This window comes from Hylobates moloch, unplaced genomic scaffold, assembly GCF_009828535.3.
Source record: "Hylobates moloch isolate HMO894 unplaced genomic scaffold, HMol_V3 SCAFFOLD_11, whole genome shotgun sequence".
NCBI lineage: Eukaryota > Metazoa > Chordata > Mammalia > Primates > Hylobatidae > Hylobates > Hylobates moloch.
The window spans coordinates 98,624,768-98,643,671 of NW_026652286.1; the positions used below are offsets into that span (position 1 = coordinate 98,624,768).

Below are 18,904 nucleotides of genomic sequence, written 5' to 3' on the forward strand. Positions count from 1 at the left end.
CCTTCCCATACACAGCTCTTAGCTAACTGAAGACGATCTGGAATCCTAAGGTTGATCATGCCTTCCTGACCTCTGCTGAACTCTGCTGGATCTTCTGCGCCATCAGAGCTGACGTCATTTACAATGTCCTGACAGCAGGTACGCTGAGTAGGGACTGGTTCCACATTGTCCTTGACACTCTCCTCCGGCAACTGGCCACAATCAGGGACTGCGGAAGTCAGGCATACAGGCACCTTCATGTGACTGAGGGGCTTCATTTCCAAACCATCCCGAGGATAAGGTGCTACCACAGGGACCACAGGAAGAGGGCTGCTGCTGAAAGTGCTATTGGTTTTGGTGAAACACCTGCAGAGTTTAAATCAAAAGAAACAGAATTGTGACTAGAGGAACCAATAATTAAAATAAGCCTATTCTGAAATATCATTTGGTATTCTGTATTCACAGACTCTTAAGAAAGAGTGATGCTTAAAAACAACTAAATGATTCACTATGATTTGAAATACTGAGAATTTCAAAATGATAGTGAAAGTGCCATACAACAGGAGAATACACCAAAAGAATACTTAAGAATGCGTCCTTATTCAATGTCCCAGCACACAGGCTTCCTTTGTCTCAGTCCACTGTCAGAAGTCATCTACTTCATTACTAACTGGCTCCCAAAAGTAGCACCCAGAAGGAAAAGGCCATTAGCTACTGGGAAGAATGAGAGAATAAAAGAGGAAGAGGAGGACAGGAAGCTAAGAAATGTATGGACACATGAAAGAAACAACCTTAGGAAAGTTAACCAAAAACACCCTGCTTTGAAATCAGATGGTGTGTTCCCCTCATTCTTGGAGGAAACGCTATAAGGATTAGACATTCAAAATCCAGGAATTTTTAATTTTTCAACTTTTTTCTTCACAGAATTAATTGCTGGAATTTATTACCACTGAGCATTTCATGTCAATTTTGTTCTACTTTTACTTCCCGCCTTTACCTACAATGTGTGTTTTCTTTAATTTTTTTCTTTCTGTTCTTCAGACTGGACAATTTCTACTGATCTATCTTCTTGTCCGTTAACTTCTGGTCTCCAACAGCTGTTAAGCTCATCTAGTAAATTTTCCATTTTAGTTATTAAGCTCTTTAGCTCTGGAATTTCCATTTGGTCTTTTGTACCAGCTCTGTTTATCGGTTGAAATTCCCCGTATGTTCATTTATCATGTGTATACCTTCCTTTAAATCCTTGAACATATTTATAATGGCTGCTTAAAGTCATTATCTGCTAATCGTGACATCTGGGTCATCTCAGAGTCTGTTTCTATTTACTTTTTTTCCCTTAAGTAATTATCACATTTTCCTGTTTCTTCACGTGTATACTAATTTTTTTTTAAACTAGATTTTCCTTTTAATTTTCTGGTTGCTCTGTTGGCATCAAACTCAGTTCTCTGATAGCTTCTGCTTGCATCCTTGCCCCAAGATTGGAGACTGCTTTCAGACAAAAACCCATAAACTCATAAATCTCACACATTTTATTTCAAGGGTAGACTCTTATTCAGTTTCTGCCTGCTTCTGCTTATTCTCCTATACTTTCAAATTATCCAGATTTTATCATTATTATCTGTTGATGATCAAGCTATTTCACCATTACTGGAAGTTGGAGCCTCAGAGACACTTTTTTTTCCCCCTAAAATTGGGAGTAAGAAAAGTCTGGAGATGACATTGCACTGGGCTTTGATTTGGACATGTTAGGTAGGAAACACACAGGACTGACCAGTAGTACCCTGGAGCTAGATAATGTTAGGCAATGAAGATAAGAATTATTTGGATTTGCATCCTTTAAACATGGGCTGATATGTTTCTGGGGCAAAGAAAAATCAGTAAAAGTCTAATCAACTGTTGCTAGCAGTTATACTCATTCAAGTTATTGGAAATACCAAATCTTAAGCATGAAGACAGATATGAACCTGAAAGAGAATAAGATAATCTGTCAGCAAACCAAATCTTTAATTTAAATAACTCCAACTTTAATTTCAAATACAGAAATATACTCGCTATATAGATAATTAAATTCAGAGACCAGTCACCTGGTAAGTAAAGTGTGACAAGTATTCATCTGTGCAGAATAATTTGAGTATGGTATTTTCTAATATGACTCTAATTTCAATGTTTAATTCTATAGCAAAAAAATGCCTGATTTAGATATAACCTATGTGTTTCCACGCATGTCTTCAGTGAATAAATAGTGAAGAAAGCTCTGGTGCAGAAGGACGTTAACTGGAGCCACAATCAGAGCACTGGTCTAGACGTGTCATGACTGCAGAAGAGTACGGCATTCCTGACTTACTCTCTTGTCTATTTTATTCAACCCTAAACTTATAAAAAAATTTTCTGGATGCTGGCAAAGGCGAGCACTAATCTGAAACCCACTTAAAAATGTCCATGTGATCAGTGTCTTCCTTTCCTGCATTTTGTTCTTAGTCTCCCAATACTCAGGGAACCCCCAAGTCCCCCTGAATGTATTCAATGCATGGAATCTACAGACTCTAAACAGGGTGAAATGTGGGGCAAGGTTGGGGGGAGAAAAGCCTTTGTGAATTCAAACTACTACTACTGAGAATTTAATGATTATCCATCTATATAACTAACCTTATCTGAAAGAACCCTTTATTGAGAAAGCATTTGCTAAATACCTTCCTTAGGTCAGAAATGGTGGTAGGCACTGAAAGAGTGAAGAGTGAAGCAGGAAGAGAGCAGAGAGGGCTTTTACAAAGACTGCAACTCAGGAGCAAACCACGTCAATCCCGGAATGACTTAAAGTGATCTGGCCTTTGTCCAACTGCCTGCCAAAGGCAGAAGTAAATCCTTTCCAGAGGGGAAAACATCTTCCAGAAATTCTGCAAGTTTGTGTATCTGATGTCTAAAATTCAAAGGTAAGTAAAGCAGAGTTCCAGCTCCCAGTCTAGCAAAGGAGACAGACCAAAAAAAAAAAGGTTACAATATAATCAATATAATGTAGTGTTATCTAAGAAAAGATAAAAGACACTGGGAGCAATTAACTTTGAGATAAATCATAGATGTGTAGCTGACAAGAATAGGGCACTTCGCACGTTCTAACCAGAGGCCAGTCCCAGTGTATTCTTCCATATTGCATCAGACTCAATCATCTCACAATCAGGAAAATTACATTAGATAACAATTATGGAATTAGAGAGGAAGAAGGACTCTAATATCAAAAGATCAGAAATACCTTTCGTCGGGGAAACCTATATGGCTGCCACGTTTTGTTGAAAATAATTCTTTTTTTTTTTTTTTTTGAGAAGGAGTCTCGCTCCGTTGCCCAGGCTGGAGTGCAATGGAGTGATCTTGGTTCACTGCAACCTCTGCCTCTCAGGTTCAAGCAATTCTCCTGCCTCAGCCTCCCAAGTAACTGGGATTATAGGTGCATGCCACCACGCCCAGCTAATTTTTTGTATTTTAGTAGAGATGGGGTTTCACCGTGTTGCCCAGGCTGGTCTCAAACTCCTGAGTTCAGGCAATCCACTCGTCTCTGCCTCCCAAAGTGCTAGGATTACAGGCGTGAGCCATCACGTCTGGCCAAAAATAATTCTTAAAAATTAAATTCCTGGCTGGGCGCGGTGGCTTACACTTGTAATCCCAGCACTTTGGGAGGCCGAGGCGGGCAGATCACGAGGTCAGGAGATCGAGACCATGGTGAAACCCCGTCTCTACTAAAAAATACAAAAAATTAGCCGGGCGTGGTGGCGGGCGCCTGTACTCCCAGCTACTCGGAGAGGCTGAGGCAGGAGAACGGCGTGAACCCGGGAGGCGGAGCTTGCAGTGAGCCGAGATTGCGCCACTGCACTCCAGCCTGGGCAACAGAGCGAGACTCCATCTCAAAAAAAAAAAAAAATTAAATTCCTGACTTCTGGCTATGGCTGATTAGCTTTTATCAGAACAACTCTGATTGTTCCTGCTACCAACAACTAGAAAAAAAATGGAGGAATTTTGTCTTAAATCTGTTAAAGGCATGTGAAGGCTACCAAAGCACTCGAGGGGCTGAGGTTCTGCAGGAAACGTACAAGTGGACCTGAGCATCAGCACCACTTTTCTTCTGGAGGCATCTGCCCGATTCAGTGCAGGATGAAACAAGGAGGCGTCAAGAAGAAAGAGACAGATAAGAAGCTGAGCAGAGCTTTTGGCTGTTTCATGGTGCTGGGAGGACAAAAATTGGAGTTCAGAGTCTGCCAAGGAGAAAAGGCCCAGTAAACACCCCAAGCTTTTAAGTGGGACCCTTGAAGGGCTACACCCTAAAAATTAGAGTGAAGCAGGAAGAGAGCAGAGAGGGCTTTTACAAAGACTGCAACTCAGGAGCAAATCATGTCAATCCCAGAATGACTTAAAGTGATCTGGCCTTTGTCCAACTGGCTGCCAAAGGCAGAAGTAAATCCTTTCCAGAGGGGAAAACATCTTCCAGAAATTCTGCAAGTTTGTCTATCTGATGTGTAAAATTCAATAAAAAGGCTGGTTGCAGTGGCTCACGCCTGTAATCCCGGCACTTTGGGAGGCCGAGGCGGGTGGATCACCTGAGGTCAGGAGTTCGAGACAAGCCTGATCAACATGGAGAAACCCCGTCTCTACTAAAAAATACAAAAAATTAGCCAGGCGTGGTGGCGCATGCCTTTCCCAGCTACTCAGGAGGCCGAGGCAGGAGAATCGCTTGAACCTGAGACGCAGAGGTTGTGGTGAGCCGAGATCACGCCATTGCACACCAGCCTGGGCAAGAAGCGCGAAACTCTGTCTCAAAAAAATAAAACAAAATTCAATAAAAAGTACTGGGCACATCAGGAGACAAGAACAAGAGAAAAACAAGTGATGCAGATAGTGAGTGAGCAAAGACTTTAAAAACTGGATGAATACATTCAATAAAGTAGATGACAAGAATTTTAACAGAGAACTAGAATCTAATAATAATAATCACTTGGAAATTCTGAAATTAACAGTAAAGTAACTGAACTTTAAGAACTCAACACATGGGGATAAGAGCATGCTGGGCACAGGCGAAGAGGATTGTTGACCACGAAGCACAATCGGTTCCCACGACAAGGGATGGAAAATATGAAAGCAGCTGAAGGAACATAGGAGGCACCGTATGGCGAAAAACTGTGTTTAACTGGAGCCTCTCTGCAGGGGGAAAAGAGAGAATGGAACAGAAGCCGCATTGGAGACATAGAAGCTAAGAGTTTTCTAAACCTGATGAAAGCTCAAGCTGCAGATCCAAGAAGCTCTGTGGACCCCAGGCAGAATAAATACAAAGAAAATTACACCGATCAATGCCAATAATTAAATGGGTAGAAGCAAAATACAAAGACAAAAATCAAAAAAAGCAGCCAGAAGAAAAAGGGAACAACAATAGCTGTACTGATGATTTTTCAACAGAAATGATGGAAGCAATAAAGTAACAGAATAATGTCTTTAAAGTACAGAAAGACAGTAACTGCCAATCTGGAAGTCAATTAGCAGTTAAAAAAAAAAGAAAAAATCCTTCAAAAAGGAAGACAAATTAAAGATATTCTTAGATAAAAAAGCTGGGAAAATCTGTCACCTTCAGTCTTGTACTATAAGAAATATTAAGGGAAGTTCTTCAAGTTGAAGGAAAATGACTAGCAACAGATTTAAAAAAAAAAGGAAATACAGAAAGGAATGAGTAGCAACAAAAAAGGAATGCGGGGAATTCTGAATAAATATGGATTGCAAAAGCAGCAATTTTAATATCTTAGAGGATTTTAAATATTTTTAGAATACAAACATATGACGAAAATAACACAAAACACTGGAGAGGGAAATGGAGTTAAAATGTTCTAAAGTATTTGTATTGTCTGGAAAGTGGTAAAAGTCCTAATTCACATTAAACTCTAACTAATGTCATAATGGCTAGCACCAAGCACATAGAAAATGACACACAATAGGACCTCAAAAATGTTTTTTAAAAATGATAAACATTAAAACACCAGACTTTTTCCTTTTTTAATGATCAGGGAGCAACAATTAAACTAATAGTCAAAGTACCTTATAGCAGCCCATGCCCAATAGTAAGATGAGACATGTATAGTAAAGTGAGAATGAACAGATACACCTTGAGCTTTCTGTATCATGATAGTAGTTATTTCTGTCCTAGTTCAATATTGATTCTGTGATCTGTAAGGTCCTTCTATTATCTGTCTGCTTCAAAGTTGTCTGACTTACACTTCAATCTCCTGGAGCAAAGGCAATGACAGTTCTCAGTGTCAGATACCTTAGGACACACAGCACAGTCAGGTACTTAATGAAATCCCTCAACAGTGATGGCCTAAAATTCACTAAGTGATCTTCTGCCTTGATGTCGCATTGCTCTGCAAGAATCTGGAGGTAATAAAAAGCTACTAGAAACTTGTATTTTCTTTATGAGTCTCACTCTGTTGCCCAGGCTGGGTACGATCATGGCTCACTGCACCCTTGACCTCCCTGGCTCATGTGATCCTCCCACCTCAGCCTCCAGAGTAGCTGAGGCTATGAGAATAGGGCACTTCCCACATTCTAGGAAGAGACCAGTCCCAGTATATTCTTCCATATTGCATCAGACTCAATCAGACTACAGGCACATGCTACCATTCCTGAAAAATTTTTAAATTTTTTTTATAGAGAAGGAGTCTCATTATGTTGCCCAGGCTGGCCTTGAACTCTTAGGCTCAGGCAATCCTCTTACCTCAGCCTCCTAAAGTGCTAGAATTACAGGTGTGGGCCACCAAGCCTGGCTAAAACCTATATTTTAAAGATGAAGAAGTATCAGATCAGAAAGAAAAGTTTTCATTTAAAAGAAGTAAAATTAAGATGTAGGAAAAAAAACACACATACACATATTTGCCAGAATTTGAAAACCTAGGACAGCTCCCTACAAAATATTAGAAATTAATAACTTGTTTACATAGAATGAACTTGAATGAACTCATAATGTTGATATAACAAAACAATGATGACTTGCCAGACAATGAGATGCCCTTAAAGCCTTCTGCTTCCTTCTGTTTAATTTCTTTTTTTCTGCTCTTGTCTTTAATTTAAAGCCAAGTTACAGAATGAGATTTTTTAATGAAGTCTAAAGGCAGACTAATAGTTTGTAAAGTACTTCTGTCAGAGTGACAGTGAAGTTTTACGCATGGGGCAGGACTGGAGGGGCGGGCGAGACAGAGGCATAAGGGCCAACCGCAAGTGTGGTCATCAGCGTGTCGACACAGGTTTTATGTGCTGGGAGCTAACTGGCGTATGAAATACACACACTTCTTAAAGAAATTACAGATATTTAGCAAGAGAGAAGTACAATTTCCTATTACCTACTCTTTAGCATCTGTTTTTCAGATAAGTAAAACAGGAAATCATAGCAGTGTTTACTTTATTCTGAACTATGACCCTCAATCACTAGAGTGGTGTTGACAGTAACATACTTGGGAGTTAGATCTGTAAAGCAACTGTAACCTGAATTTCAGCATAAACCATATTGATTTAAAATTTTCTAGTACACTGAATCTTAACTCATAGTCATCAGTAATTAACCAATTAGCTAACCAAATGTAAATGATTTAGTTATATTACTTTTAGTTCAATTCCAGATGTCTACATGTGTCAGCATAAAAATGGCTTTAACTTAGGGGTTACATGTTGAGATACAGGCATAAAGAACATCGTCTGCTAAAAAGGAATATAGTCTGCTCTGAATATAACCAAATATGATATATGAAAACTATTATTATTATTATTATTATTATTGAGATGAAGTTTTACTCTCATTGTCCAGGCTGGAGTGCAATGGCGTGATCTCGGCTCACTGCAACCTCCGCCTCCTGGGTTCAAGTGATTCTCCTGCCTCAGCCTCCTGAGTAGCTGGGATTACAGGCATGTGCCACCATGTCCAGCTAATTTTGTATTTTTAGTAGAGACAGGGTTTCTCCATGTTGGTCAGGCTGGTCTTGAACTCCCGACCTCAGGTGATCCGCCCACCTTAATCTCTCAAAGTGCTGGGATTACAGGCGTGAGCCACCACGCCTGGCCCGTGAAAACAAATATTTTACTAATAATGCTTTAGTTAAAATTTCCAAAGCAATTAGATGATCACAAAAATCATATCTGTACATATGTAAACTTAAGAGACAAATCTAAGGTAGTAAATAAGAAAACAGGACAAATGTCCGCAAACATATGACATTCAATAAAATGCTCTCACAATGCACATTTTACAGTTTATATAATGCAAATAGTTTGTAACTTCACTATCTTAGGCTTCTCAAATGGTCTTTCAAATGCAGTTATTACTGGCTTCACGTGGAATAAAAGTTTTTACTGAGTTTTCGCTAGCTCAGTGAAACTACTTTGTTTAATCTTAAGTTTAAAAACATTGAGTAAATGTAGCTCTATGCATCTTGCTACATACAAAAATCTAAGCTGTTTTGTAAAACCTCAGGTGGCCTGGGACCTGTTAGTTTACTAAGATACCTTTTAGTAACACAGGAAAGGCCTGTCTGACCAATCTGAAAGATAGGAAAATGACTCTATTGTGGTATCACAAAAAATAATAAAATATTCTTTAAGCAACACTCTGAATAACACAGACTAGGAAATAGAAGATTGGAAGAGTAGTGTAGGATTGTGCTTGGAAGAATATTCTTGTAAAACTATACAACACCTCTGAAATATTTTCTAGAATGTATTTGAAATATTCCACTTCTGATTACACAGTTGAATATTTGTTAAGCATGATTATGTACAGAATTACTCTGATTAGGTGATTATATAATGTTTGCATTAAGTTTCCTCTTTTGATTATGCCTAGAGGGAAGGAACTATCCGTGAATTTCTTGGATGTGTGATGCTTATTCTCATGCATATATTCTTGAGACTTCTAAAATAGTTACATCTTGGTGGTAGTTTATGTTGTTGTTTTTTTTTTGAGACAGAGTCTTGCTCTGTCGCCAGGCTGGAGTGCAGTGGCACGATCTCGGCTCACCGCAACCTCTGCCTCCCGGATTCAAGCAATTCTCCTGCCTCAGCCTCCAGAGTAGCTGAGATTACAGGCGCACACCACCACACCTGCCTGATTTTTGTATTTTTAGTAGAGATGGGGTTTCACCATGTTGGTCAGGCTGGTCTCGAACTTCTGACCTCGCGATCTGCCTGCTTCAGTCTCCCAAAGTGCTGGGATTACAGACGTGAGCCACCACACCTGGCCGGTAGTTTATGTTAAAATTCCACTCACCTCTGCTGTTTCCACTTGTCACTGTGTCATTTTGCTGACCCAGTTCTTATTTTCGGGAGCTTATCAGTGACTACCTAAAGAACCCTGATGGTACCACTCCAGGGCCATGGCTGTCTTCCCTTCTCGATGTCTGCTCTGTTGGATGCTGCGATGACCGCAGCATTAGAGCGGGAGTTTCCTTTTGGGAATTAATTTATCAGCAGCTGTCACATAAAACATGACAGTAAATGCTGAGTGACAACAAATGACTGAGTGTATTCCTGAACATGGCAAGTTGACAGACACACACGAGCTTATAAAGAAAGACAAAAAGCTGGACTCCCTGACTTCCTGACAACAGGCCCTACGTCTCCATCTTAGAAGTAGAAGACAGACTTGGGGAGATATATAATTTCCCCAAAAGGAAAGTACTGATCAATTTTTAAAATTCAACACAGCACTCTGAATTTCTTAGGGAAATAGGGAGATTACCATAGATGGAAGAGAAGCTGAATGCATGTTTTCTGCTGGAAGAAAAAGCTCAGGTGAACTGGGCAACTGTTGTTTTCATACTTAGCAAACCGACTGGTAGATCAAACCTTAGGCCGGAAAGAACTACTATTATAATTAATGTTCTCTGGTGGCTCACACCTGTAATCCCAGTACTTTGGGAGGCTGAGGCAGGCGGATCACGAGGTCAGGAGATCGAGACCATCCTGGCTAACACGGTGAAACCCCGTCTCTACTAAAAATATAAAAAATTAGCCGGGCGTGGTGGCGGGCGCCTGTAGTCCCAGCTACTAGGGAGGCTGAGGCAGGAGAATGGCGTGAACTCGGGAAGCGGAGCTTGTAGTGAGCCGAGATCACGCCACTGCACTCCAGCCTGGGCGACAGAGCGAGACTCCATCTCAAAAAATAAATAAAATAATAATAATAATTAATGTTCTCATATTCATCTCTACATGTTGTTGTCATCAGAGGACATCTGCCATCCACGGAGGGTTTCAAGGTGGTGAAAGAGCATTCCCAAATCCAACACACGGACTTTTAAGGTTGTCATTATACAAAACTCTGAAGTCATTTGTAGTATCTTTGTTCTCTAAAGCACTGTTCTCAATAGTTTCACTACTTCTCTTGACTATCAGCCATGTAACTTGTACTTTTTTTCCCAGATGAATTATATAATTTTTCCAAGCTGATTTTTGCTGGGAGACTTCCTGTCCATCTCCAGTCTCTCTAAGACCCTTCAAGTTAATTTCTCATTCCTTCCTGATGGGATCTCTCAGTTCGTTCATCTGTGAATTTCATCAGTGTCCTCTCTACTCTCTCTTACAAATTATCAAGGCTGATGCTAAAAAAAGACCAAATTTAATGTCAATCCCTTTCCATTAAACTAGCCAAGCAACTAATAAGCCACATTTGATTACATATCCAGAACTGCATTACTGCCTTTTGAATTCAGGAGAGAAGAAGAGAAGAGAAGGGTAGAAAGCTTTTGATGTTTTTTGATTAAAATCCATTTAACTCTTGAAATACCCAAATGGCACAAGGATTTCTTGATTAGGTCTCTGGTGTAAGGAACTGGCTCTCTGCAAAGCTGCATTAAATATGCTTCTTTCTAGATGTTCATAGTGAGCTTTACATATTACTCTTAAAAACTGCAAAGGGGTCAGGCGCAGTAGCTCACGCCTGTAATCTCAGAACACTGGGAGGCCGAGGTGGGCAGATCACATGAGGCCAGGAGTTCGAGACCAGCCAAGCCAACACGGCAAAACTCTGTGTCTACTAAAAATACAAAAAAATTAGCCAGCCATGGTGGCACATGCCTGTAATTCCAGCTACTAGGGAGGCTGAGGCATGAGAATCGCTTGAACCCAGGAAGTGGCGTTGCAGTGAGCCAAGACTACACCACTGCACTCCAGCCTGGGTATCAGAGTGAGACTCTGTCTCAAAAAAACAAAAGAAAACCAAAAGAAACTAAAAAGGATTCAAGGTAATGGAACACAATGAGGCAAGCAGTCATTTATAGCATGTCACAAGAGCCCCAGAATCAAGTAAACTTCCCCACACATCTATATAGTGCACCCACTCCTCACCTGTTCTCAACTTTTCACATCATACACTCATTTACATAACAGAGGCAACATTTTCCCTCCAGATGGTTATTACTAAAATAGATGGGTGATAAAAGGAGTCAAGGATTGGCAATGTCTTGTTTCTTAAAAGCTCACTCCAAGAAATATGCTTAAGTTTACAACAGAAGGCAGAGAAAAAAGAACCTGGAGCGGCAGGGCACAGGGCAGGTAGGAGTCCATATGGGAAAGGCCCCACGCAAGACTTCTCCAGTTCTTAGTATCTGTGGAACAAAGACAGCGAATTGCAGAGGCACCACCAGATCTCAGAGGACAACTTCGCAGAAGTACACTGTGGAGTAGCAGCTCCTCTTCATCTCCTGCAGTGTTTTCTGCCTCAATGACTGCACCCAGACACCTAGACATCATCTTCAACTGCTTCCTCCACTGGCCTCTTCAACAATTACTTGGTCTTTTTTTTTTTTTTTTATCCCTCAGACTCATCTCTTTCTAAATCCTAAATCTCTCAAAATTCTTCACTTTCTCTCCCTACAACTATGCTAGTCTACTGTTTCTCATCTGGGCTACTGCAACAGCCATCTAACTGGTCTCCGGGTATCCTCTCCTGCCCCATCCAATTTAGTCTCCAAACTGCATCCAGAGTGTTCTTTAAAAACCCAAATTCGGCTGGGAGTGGTAGCTCAGGCCTGTAATCCCAGCACTTCGGGAGGTCGAGATGGGTGGATCATGAGGTCAGGAGTTCAAGATCAGCCTGACCAACATGGTGAAACTCCGTCTCTACTAAAAATACAAAAAATTAGCCAGGTGTGGTGGGGGGCACCTGTAATCCCAGCTACTTGGGAGGCTGAGGCAGAGAATTGCTTGAACCCGGGAGGTGGAGGTTGCAGTGAGCCAAGGTTGTGCCACTGCACTCCAGCCTGGGTGACAGAGTGAGATTCTGTCTCAGAAAAAAAACAAAACAAAACAAACAAAAAAAACCCACAACCGAATTCCTGCTTAAAACCATCCACAGACGTGCCATGGCTCTGTGTGATCTGATTTCACTCACCTTTTAATTCTGACTCCTCCACTTACTAGATTTCTGCTATGTTGGCCTTCTTTAAGTTCTTTGAGGATTCGGGCATTCTGTTTTAGAGATTGTGTATAAGTGGTCCCCTTTGTCTGGAAAGCTCTAAACCTATCTCCTTCCCTTAGACCTAATTTTATAAATCTTCAGAGCTCAGCAAAATGCCACTTGCTTAGAGAGGACTTTCCTCTCTACCACATTCTTTACTTTTCCTTTAAAGCATCCAGATTTAATTACATATTCATTTTTATGATTTATGTCATTTTTTTTTCTTTTGAGACAGAGTTTCACTCTTGTCGCCCAGCCTGGAGTGCAGTGGCATGATCTTGGCTCACTGCAACCTCCGCCTCCCGGGTTCAAGTGATTCTCCTGCTTCATCCTCCCGTGTAGCTGGGATTACAGACACTTGCCACCATGCCCAGCTAATTTTTGTATTTTTAGTAGAGACGGGGTTTCACCATGTTGGTCAGGCTGGTCTCAAACTCCCGACCTCAGGTGATCTGCCCACCATAGCCTCCCAAAGTGCTGGGATTAGGGGCGTGAGCCACCGCACCCAGCCGATTTATGTCATTTTCTTAAAAGATATGTCTCTCCTATTAAACTCTAAGCTCTACGCAGGCAGGAGCAATGCCTGTTATGCTCACTGCCATATCCCCAGTACCTAGTTTGGTGCTTGGCCCACTACAGACCTGCAGCAAACATTTGTAGGTAGGTAGGTAGGAAGGGAGGGAGGGAGGGAGGGAATTCTCTTTTTCTTTTTTATTCTCCTTATTTTATCATTCTCCTTTTCCTATCTCTGTTATTCTCTGAAGATGTATCAAGGCAGTAAGAAAAAATAATAAAAGATATGATGCCTTATAAAGAGAATGTCTAATCACTTTAAATACATAAGAAATAAAAGCAAATAAATGCATCAAATAATTAAATATATAAAAATAATCAATCTGCCAAGGATATTGTCTCCTTTGATGTCATCTGTTTTTAAGTTCTATTACTTGGATAGAACTTCAAATGGTCCTAAATCTGTATCATAGTTCCATTCTACCCCCTGAACCCAAGACCAGCATTTTCATCTTTCTCCTTGACTTAAGGTATCAACTCATACTTCAACTCTAAAACCAAATTCATCACCTTTTCATGACACAGATTTTTATTAAGTTTCTTATTACTATGACTACCACCCAGGTCATCCATGTTTGAAACTTCTTACGCATCTGGAATCTTCTGTTTTTCTAGATCCCTATCAGTCAATGGCCAAGTCCTGAAGACTCTACGTCTGCAGTCTCACTCATCCCTTCCTCTTCATCCCCATTCCCTCATGAAGGCTGAGGCCTTTGTTCTACCCACATCTCACTGGTTCCCTCCCTCCCTTCCCTCCTGTGCACTGCCATCTTTCATCCCGCCTGAGCATATCTGAACAGATCATTCCCGTTCTCAACAAGCTTTGCAACAATTATGATGCTGCTACCCCAGTGTTTCTCAACATTTAACGCATATCCCCTTTTGATTAATATAAAAATCGTATACCCTTGTATACATAGACATTACAGACATAGAGATTTTTTCTATTCTTTAAATATAAAATTATAAAACTCAACGTGCTTCTTCAAACTCTACTCCCTATATCCCTACCTCTGCCTGAGAATCACTATTGTTAGACTATGGACTCTCTGAAGGCAGGGCCTAGGCCAGTACCTAGTACATGACAGGCACTCAATAAAGGGCCTTGTTTATTAAATAAACTTGCTTATTTAATAAATAATATTTAATAGGACTATTATTAAGTAATAGTATTTAATAGGACTTGTTCATTAAATAAACTACTAAACCTTGACATTCAGGGTTATCCATGATATAAACTCGGTCCAGTTTTCCAATTTTAATATCCTACTATTCTCTAGGTGCACTTCACAGCTTGTCAAATTATTCCAGTGGTTCTCAAAGCATGGTCCCAGGACCACGAGCATCAGTACCATCTGGGAACTCATTAGAAATGCAAATTCTCAGGCCCCACCCTAGACCTGCTGAATCGGAAACTCTGGTCTAAGAATAGGAGAAGGAGTAGAGCCTAGTAATTTGCATTTTTATTAAGTGTTTCAAGTGATGCACGCTAAAGTTTGAGAACCACTGAAGTCGCCTATTCACTCTTATGTAAACATTATCCTTTCTACGTCCATGACTGTTCTTACATTCCTTCTACAGGGAAACACCTCAGAACCTAGTCCAGAGCCTGGGTAGTGCTCAGTAAATGTTTGTTTTGTTTGACTGAACAGCCAAAAACCCTATGAGGCTCACTTGATAGCCCTCATATAGCAACTGACATCATGCTTCTTTTTATGTTTACACTATTTCAGCTGACATTCAGAAATGCAAACTCATTCATAGTAACAATGTCGATATTCTAAAAGCATAAATTGACTACAATTTTCTATATTTTGAGAGTAAATCACGTATCATCTACCTTTCAGCATTCACAGCTTTTTACAAATTTTGTCATTTGTAAAATCTTAAGAGGAGATACCTGTTCTCAATTCCAAAGTGAAAAGACTTAAAATCTTTACATTTAATAATTCAAATTTTCTAGAGCTGAAGATAGGTACTTATTGATACTTCTCTGTCCAATTATTAAGTGTCAAAATCATACAGTTGCTCCTGGGAGCCAGGTGAGACACTGGCTAACCTTGAAGGCAATGCAGGCAAGTAAAGACTTGTGCTAAACAGGTAGATTCTCATGAGGAAGAAAATTTAAACCAGGAAGAAAAAGAATCTGGTGTTCCAAGCTGAAGAGAACTCACCTAAATTCCCAGATAACAGTAAAACCCACACACATGAAATGTAGTAAGTCATTAACTTGAAAATTAATAGAAATACAATTGTCCATTGTCTTAAAGGAAAAAAAACTGTATAATAAAAACTTTCAAATACTAAAATACTACATACACAAGCACGCACACACACACACAAACACACACACACACTACACATACAAATAGCCACAAATCCAAGGTCATTTAAATGGCAGAGGTCATGTAAGTCCTTCTAAGCAAATGGGATGTATTCTTGATATTAAGATGATACTTCATCAAAAAGACATGATTGGCAGGAAATTGCCAGAGACTACCGTCAGATTATGTTGGGAGCAATCTTATATTACCTAGAACAATTTTCCCCTTTTCAGTTAAGGAAATAGCTTCAGAAACATTATGTAACTTTCACAAGATCACAGGTTTAAGCTATGTCAGAGCCCAGGTCTACTTATTCTTAGACCAGAGATCCTGTCGTTATACCATTCTATTGTCCAGGAGAATCCAGATCTGCTGATGACCAAGAACCACAAAAGAAAACACATTAAATTTTTAAGCAAGACCACTTGTAACCAAATCCATCTGATTACTCGCCAGGTACATGAACCATCTTTACCAGGTCTTTAGCATGTTGCCTAACAAACTATGGTAAAGTCCATGAAAAGCTCAAGACAAAAATGTGGTTTCAATGTTATGAACATTTTCAAAACCAGGGTCATATAGAATTTAAATACGTAACAAGCAAACCTTAGTACATAAAATAAGCAGATGGCTCTTTTACAGACACCCTGAAATGGGTTAAGTAAATGATAACAAACAATCTCCAAGAAGCTTTGTTGCTTTTGTTCTGCAACTCTCAAAACACAGGCTGAAACAATGTACTTTTAATTTGATGGTTGGCCTGATCCTTCTTCAAGTTCTGGTTTCAATAACTCCCAGAGAGAACTCTTAACCTGTTAATCCATTTTAAATATATAGGTCAAACATCATCTCAATAATAAAATATCTAAACTCCAATCCATACTCCAGTTATTTTATGTACTAACTATGATATAATCTTTTTGGTTGTAGAGTTTTAGGACTGAGAAGGAAGGACTTTTGACACCATGTAATTCAATAACATCATTATGTAAAAGAAAACTAAGATTTCTGAAACAACATTAATACAACAAAAAGCTTGGTAATCCTTTGGGATTAATATAGAGAGAGGTCGTAGGAAAGTGTGTTGAGTATCCTATGTGTTAAATGCACATTGCTCTACATATTTCTATCTTGTTTGAAATATTGTGAGTACATATCACTTTTAAAATTAAAACGCAAAATTCAAAGCAAGGGTTTGCTACTTAATTTTCTTAAGATTTTAAGAATAAAAAAAAAACACTGGATAATCTGGTAGGAAAATTTCAGTAATATTACTATGAAAAAAATTACTATATACAGAGGGTTCCCCCCTCCCCCCAACACTCAGACACACTGTCATTCATCCTCATAACATCCCATAACATAGAGTAGAAAATAAAAGGTGAGAAAAGATAAAGTCTTTATAACAGAGAATGACTCTAATTTAAAATTTTCAAAAACATGAAGCCTTATAATAATATTTCAGTGACAAACAGAGCCTTTAAGATTGTGTCTATATAGCTAACGAAACCGAGGCACAAAAAGATAAAAATTGGAAAGCAGAGGCAAAAAATCAGTAACGGCCTTAAACTTAAGATTGCAAATCCTGAACTTTATATCCTAGGTAAAATTCCAAGAACTTCCTTTGCTGAAGGGAAAAATAAAAGGATGCATATGCCTTATTCACAACAGCTTGTGCAGATACATTATTAACATACCTATTGTTATTTCGACAATTTCGGCAGTTAACACACTCCAGAGGGTCAATCTGAGGCACGGCCATGTACGTTCCACCACCCTGGACAGGAAGGAGCGTCAGAGAAAAAGAAAAGAAGAAGAAATGCTGAAGGTGCCCACAGACCAGCAACCAAATAATCACAAATACACACAAACCATGTCAACCATAAATGGGCACACGGTATATTCTAACTAACTCCCAGAACAACGTCATTGTGAGTATCATTGACCCATATTCACAAAGGAGTGAATGAGAGTTCTACACTATATTAAACTGTATTCCAAAAACTTCACTGCCATGTTTTCCTACGTATTTCTGTACTAGACAAAGGTAAATAAATGAAGGGAAAAGTTTAGTCGCTTCCCTTCAAATCTAGTGGGCTCAAAATACATTATACGTTACAGCCTCCATTCATTTTTCCTTTCTCGGCCGTCAGGGAAGAATTTCATGTGATGCCAGTTGGAGAAACGGGGTGTAAAACCTGTGTAGATGATGTCACATGATAAACTCATCTTCATTTTCCTGTAATTATTTCGATTAGGTCTGTTCACTTGACAACGCTAAGTTTTAAAGCATGCTATATTTTTCCAGATGGAGTAGATCTTCAGCCAGCAATGACTTGGAGGGGGTGTGTTAATATTTGGATGTTGCTTTTGGCGGAAACTGCCCAGCAATTAAGAAAAATGCCCAGATTAACACATACCTCATTGTAAAATGTTCACTTGACAAATAGCAAGGTTCTTCAAAAATGAAGTTAAAAATTAAACTAGCCTGATAGTCAGAGGCAGAATTCTGCTTTCAGAAGAAAAACAGCAGAACTGAATTTGATAAAAGGTGGGAGAGGCTGTCACACTGCACCCAAACCCAAAGCAGGCCTTCAAGGTTAGGAAAAGTTCAGGCAATTGTTTTTCCTAGAATACTTTCCATTTCCATTCATTTCATAACAGCAGCCAGAATCTAAGCAAACCAAAAGTGCTGAAAATTTCCTTCAGTGTTTCTGATCCAGCCAGCAACAGGAATTATTAAGAACATATCGAGAGAAAGAACTCCCCTATACTATATTCCATCTGAGGGCGAACCTGAAAGGCTCAGAAAATGAAGTTCACAACCTGCAGGGTAATGTTGTGGGTTAGGGATTCTCTGAATCCCTCAATATGTAAAAGTTAGTGCAATGACTTTTAGGATCACTAACACTGTTAAAATTTCTCTATTTCCCCCACCCAGAAAAGTAAGAAAACGAATAGTTTAGAATCACAGATAACTTCTGACATTGTACACCAAATGGGGCGCCTATTATTTAAATAGAAATTCATTGTTCAAAAAACCCAAGGTTCCGTGTTCAAACACTAAAGCAAACATTGGCCTTATGTTTTCTTCTTATGGAAACAGCGTGTGCTATTCAAACGTTAATGCTCTCTCCTTCAGTTTTCTTGGAAGATGGTAGTAGCTTGGACTAGGAATGGTGACCAAAAAAGTTTAGAAAGTCTGAATACATGCTGTATCTTTCCACAGGAAATAATGAAATCATGATTCTCTTTTAGTAATGAGATGCATTAAAGCAAATTAATATTTCTTCTGCAACATACAAAAGCTAGGTCACATAAAAGCCATTCAATTTCCAGCTTTAAAATATGAGTATATATTAGTTTTGTTCTCCAAATAGATTTTAACAAATCTTTAATAAACTGAAGATGGGGAAAAAAAAAACCTCTAAGCTTCGTCAAATTGTAGCACATTGTGGGTCATGGTAAATTTATCTGTAATCGGAACAATGACAAAAACTGAATGCTTAATTCCATCAATTAAACAAATTATCTATTTGATCCAAAGTAATAGAGATGTGCA

At 39.4% G+C, this 18,904-nt stretch overlaps 1 protein-coding gene across 5 annotated transcripts in view; it reads right to left on the reverse strand.

Moving 5' to 3' along the window:
* The window catches only part of CDON (cell adhesion associated, oncogene regulated), a 107,340-nt gene that overhangs the window by 4,959 nt on the left and 83,477 nt on the right, over positions 1-18,904 (reverse strand). For 4 of the 5 annotated variants that reach the window (XM_032167849.2, XM_032167847.2, XM_058446292.1 and 1 more), the window contains 2 exons: positions 17,040-17,119; positions 2-345 (listed from right to left, as the gene is read on the reverse strand). In XM_032167849.2, coding sequence (XP_032023740.1) covers positions 2-345; positions 17,040-17,119 — 424 coding nt within the window. The remainder of the gene's footprint in view (position 1; positions 346-17,039; positions 17,120-18,904) is intronic. The other variant, XM_032167846.2, reaches the window with a different exon arrangement.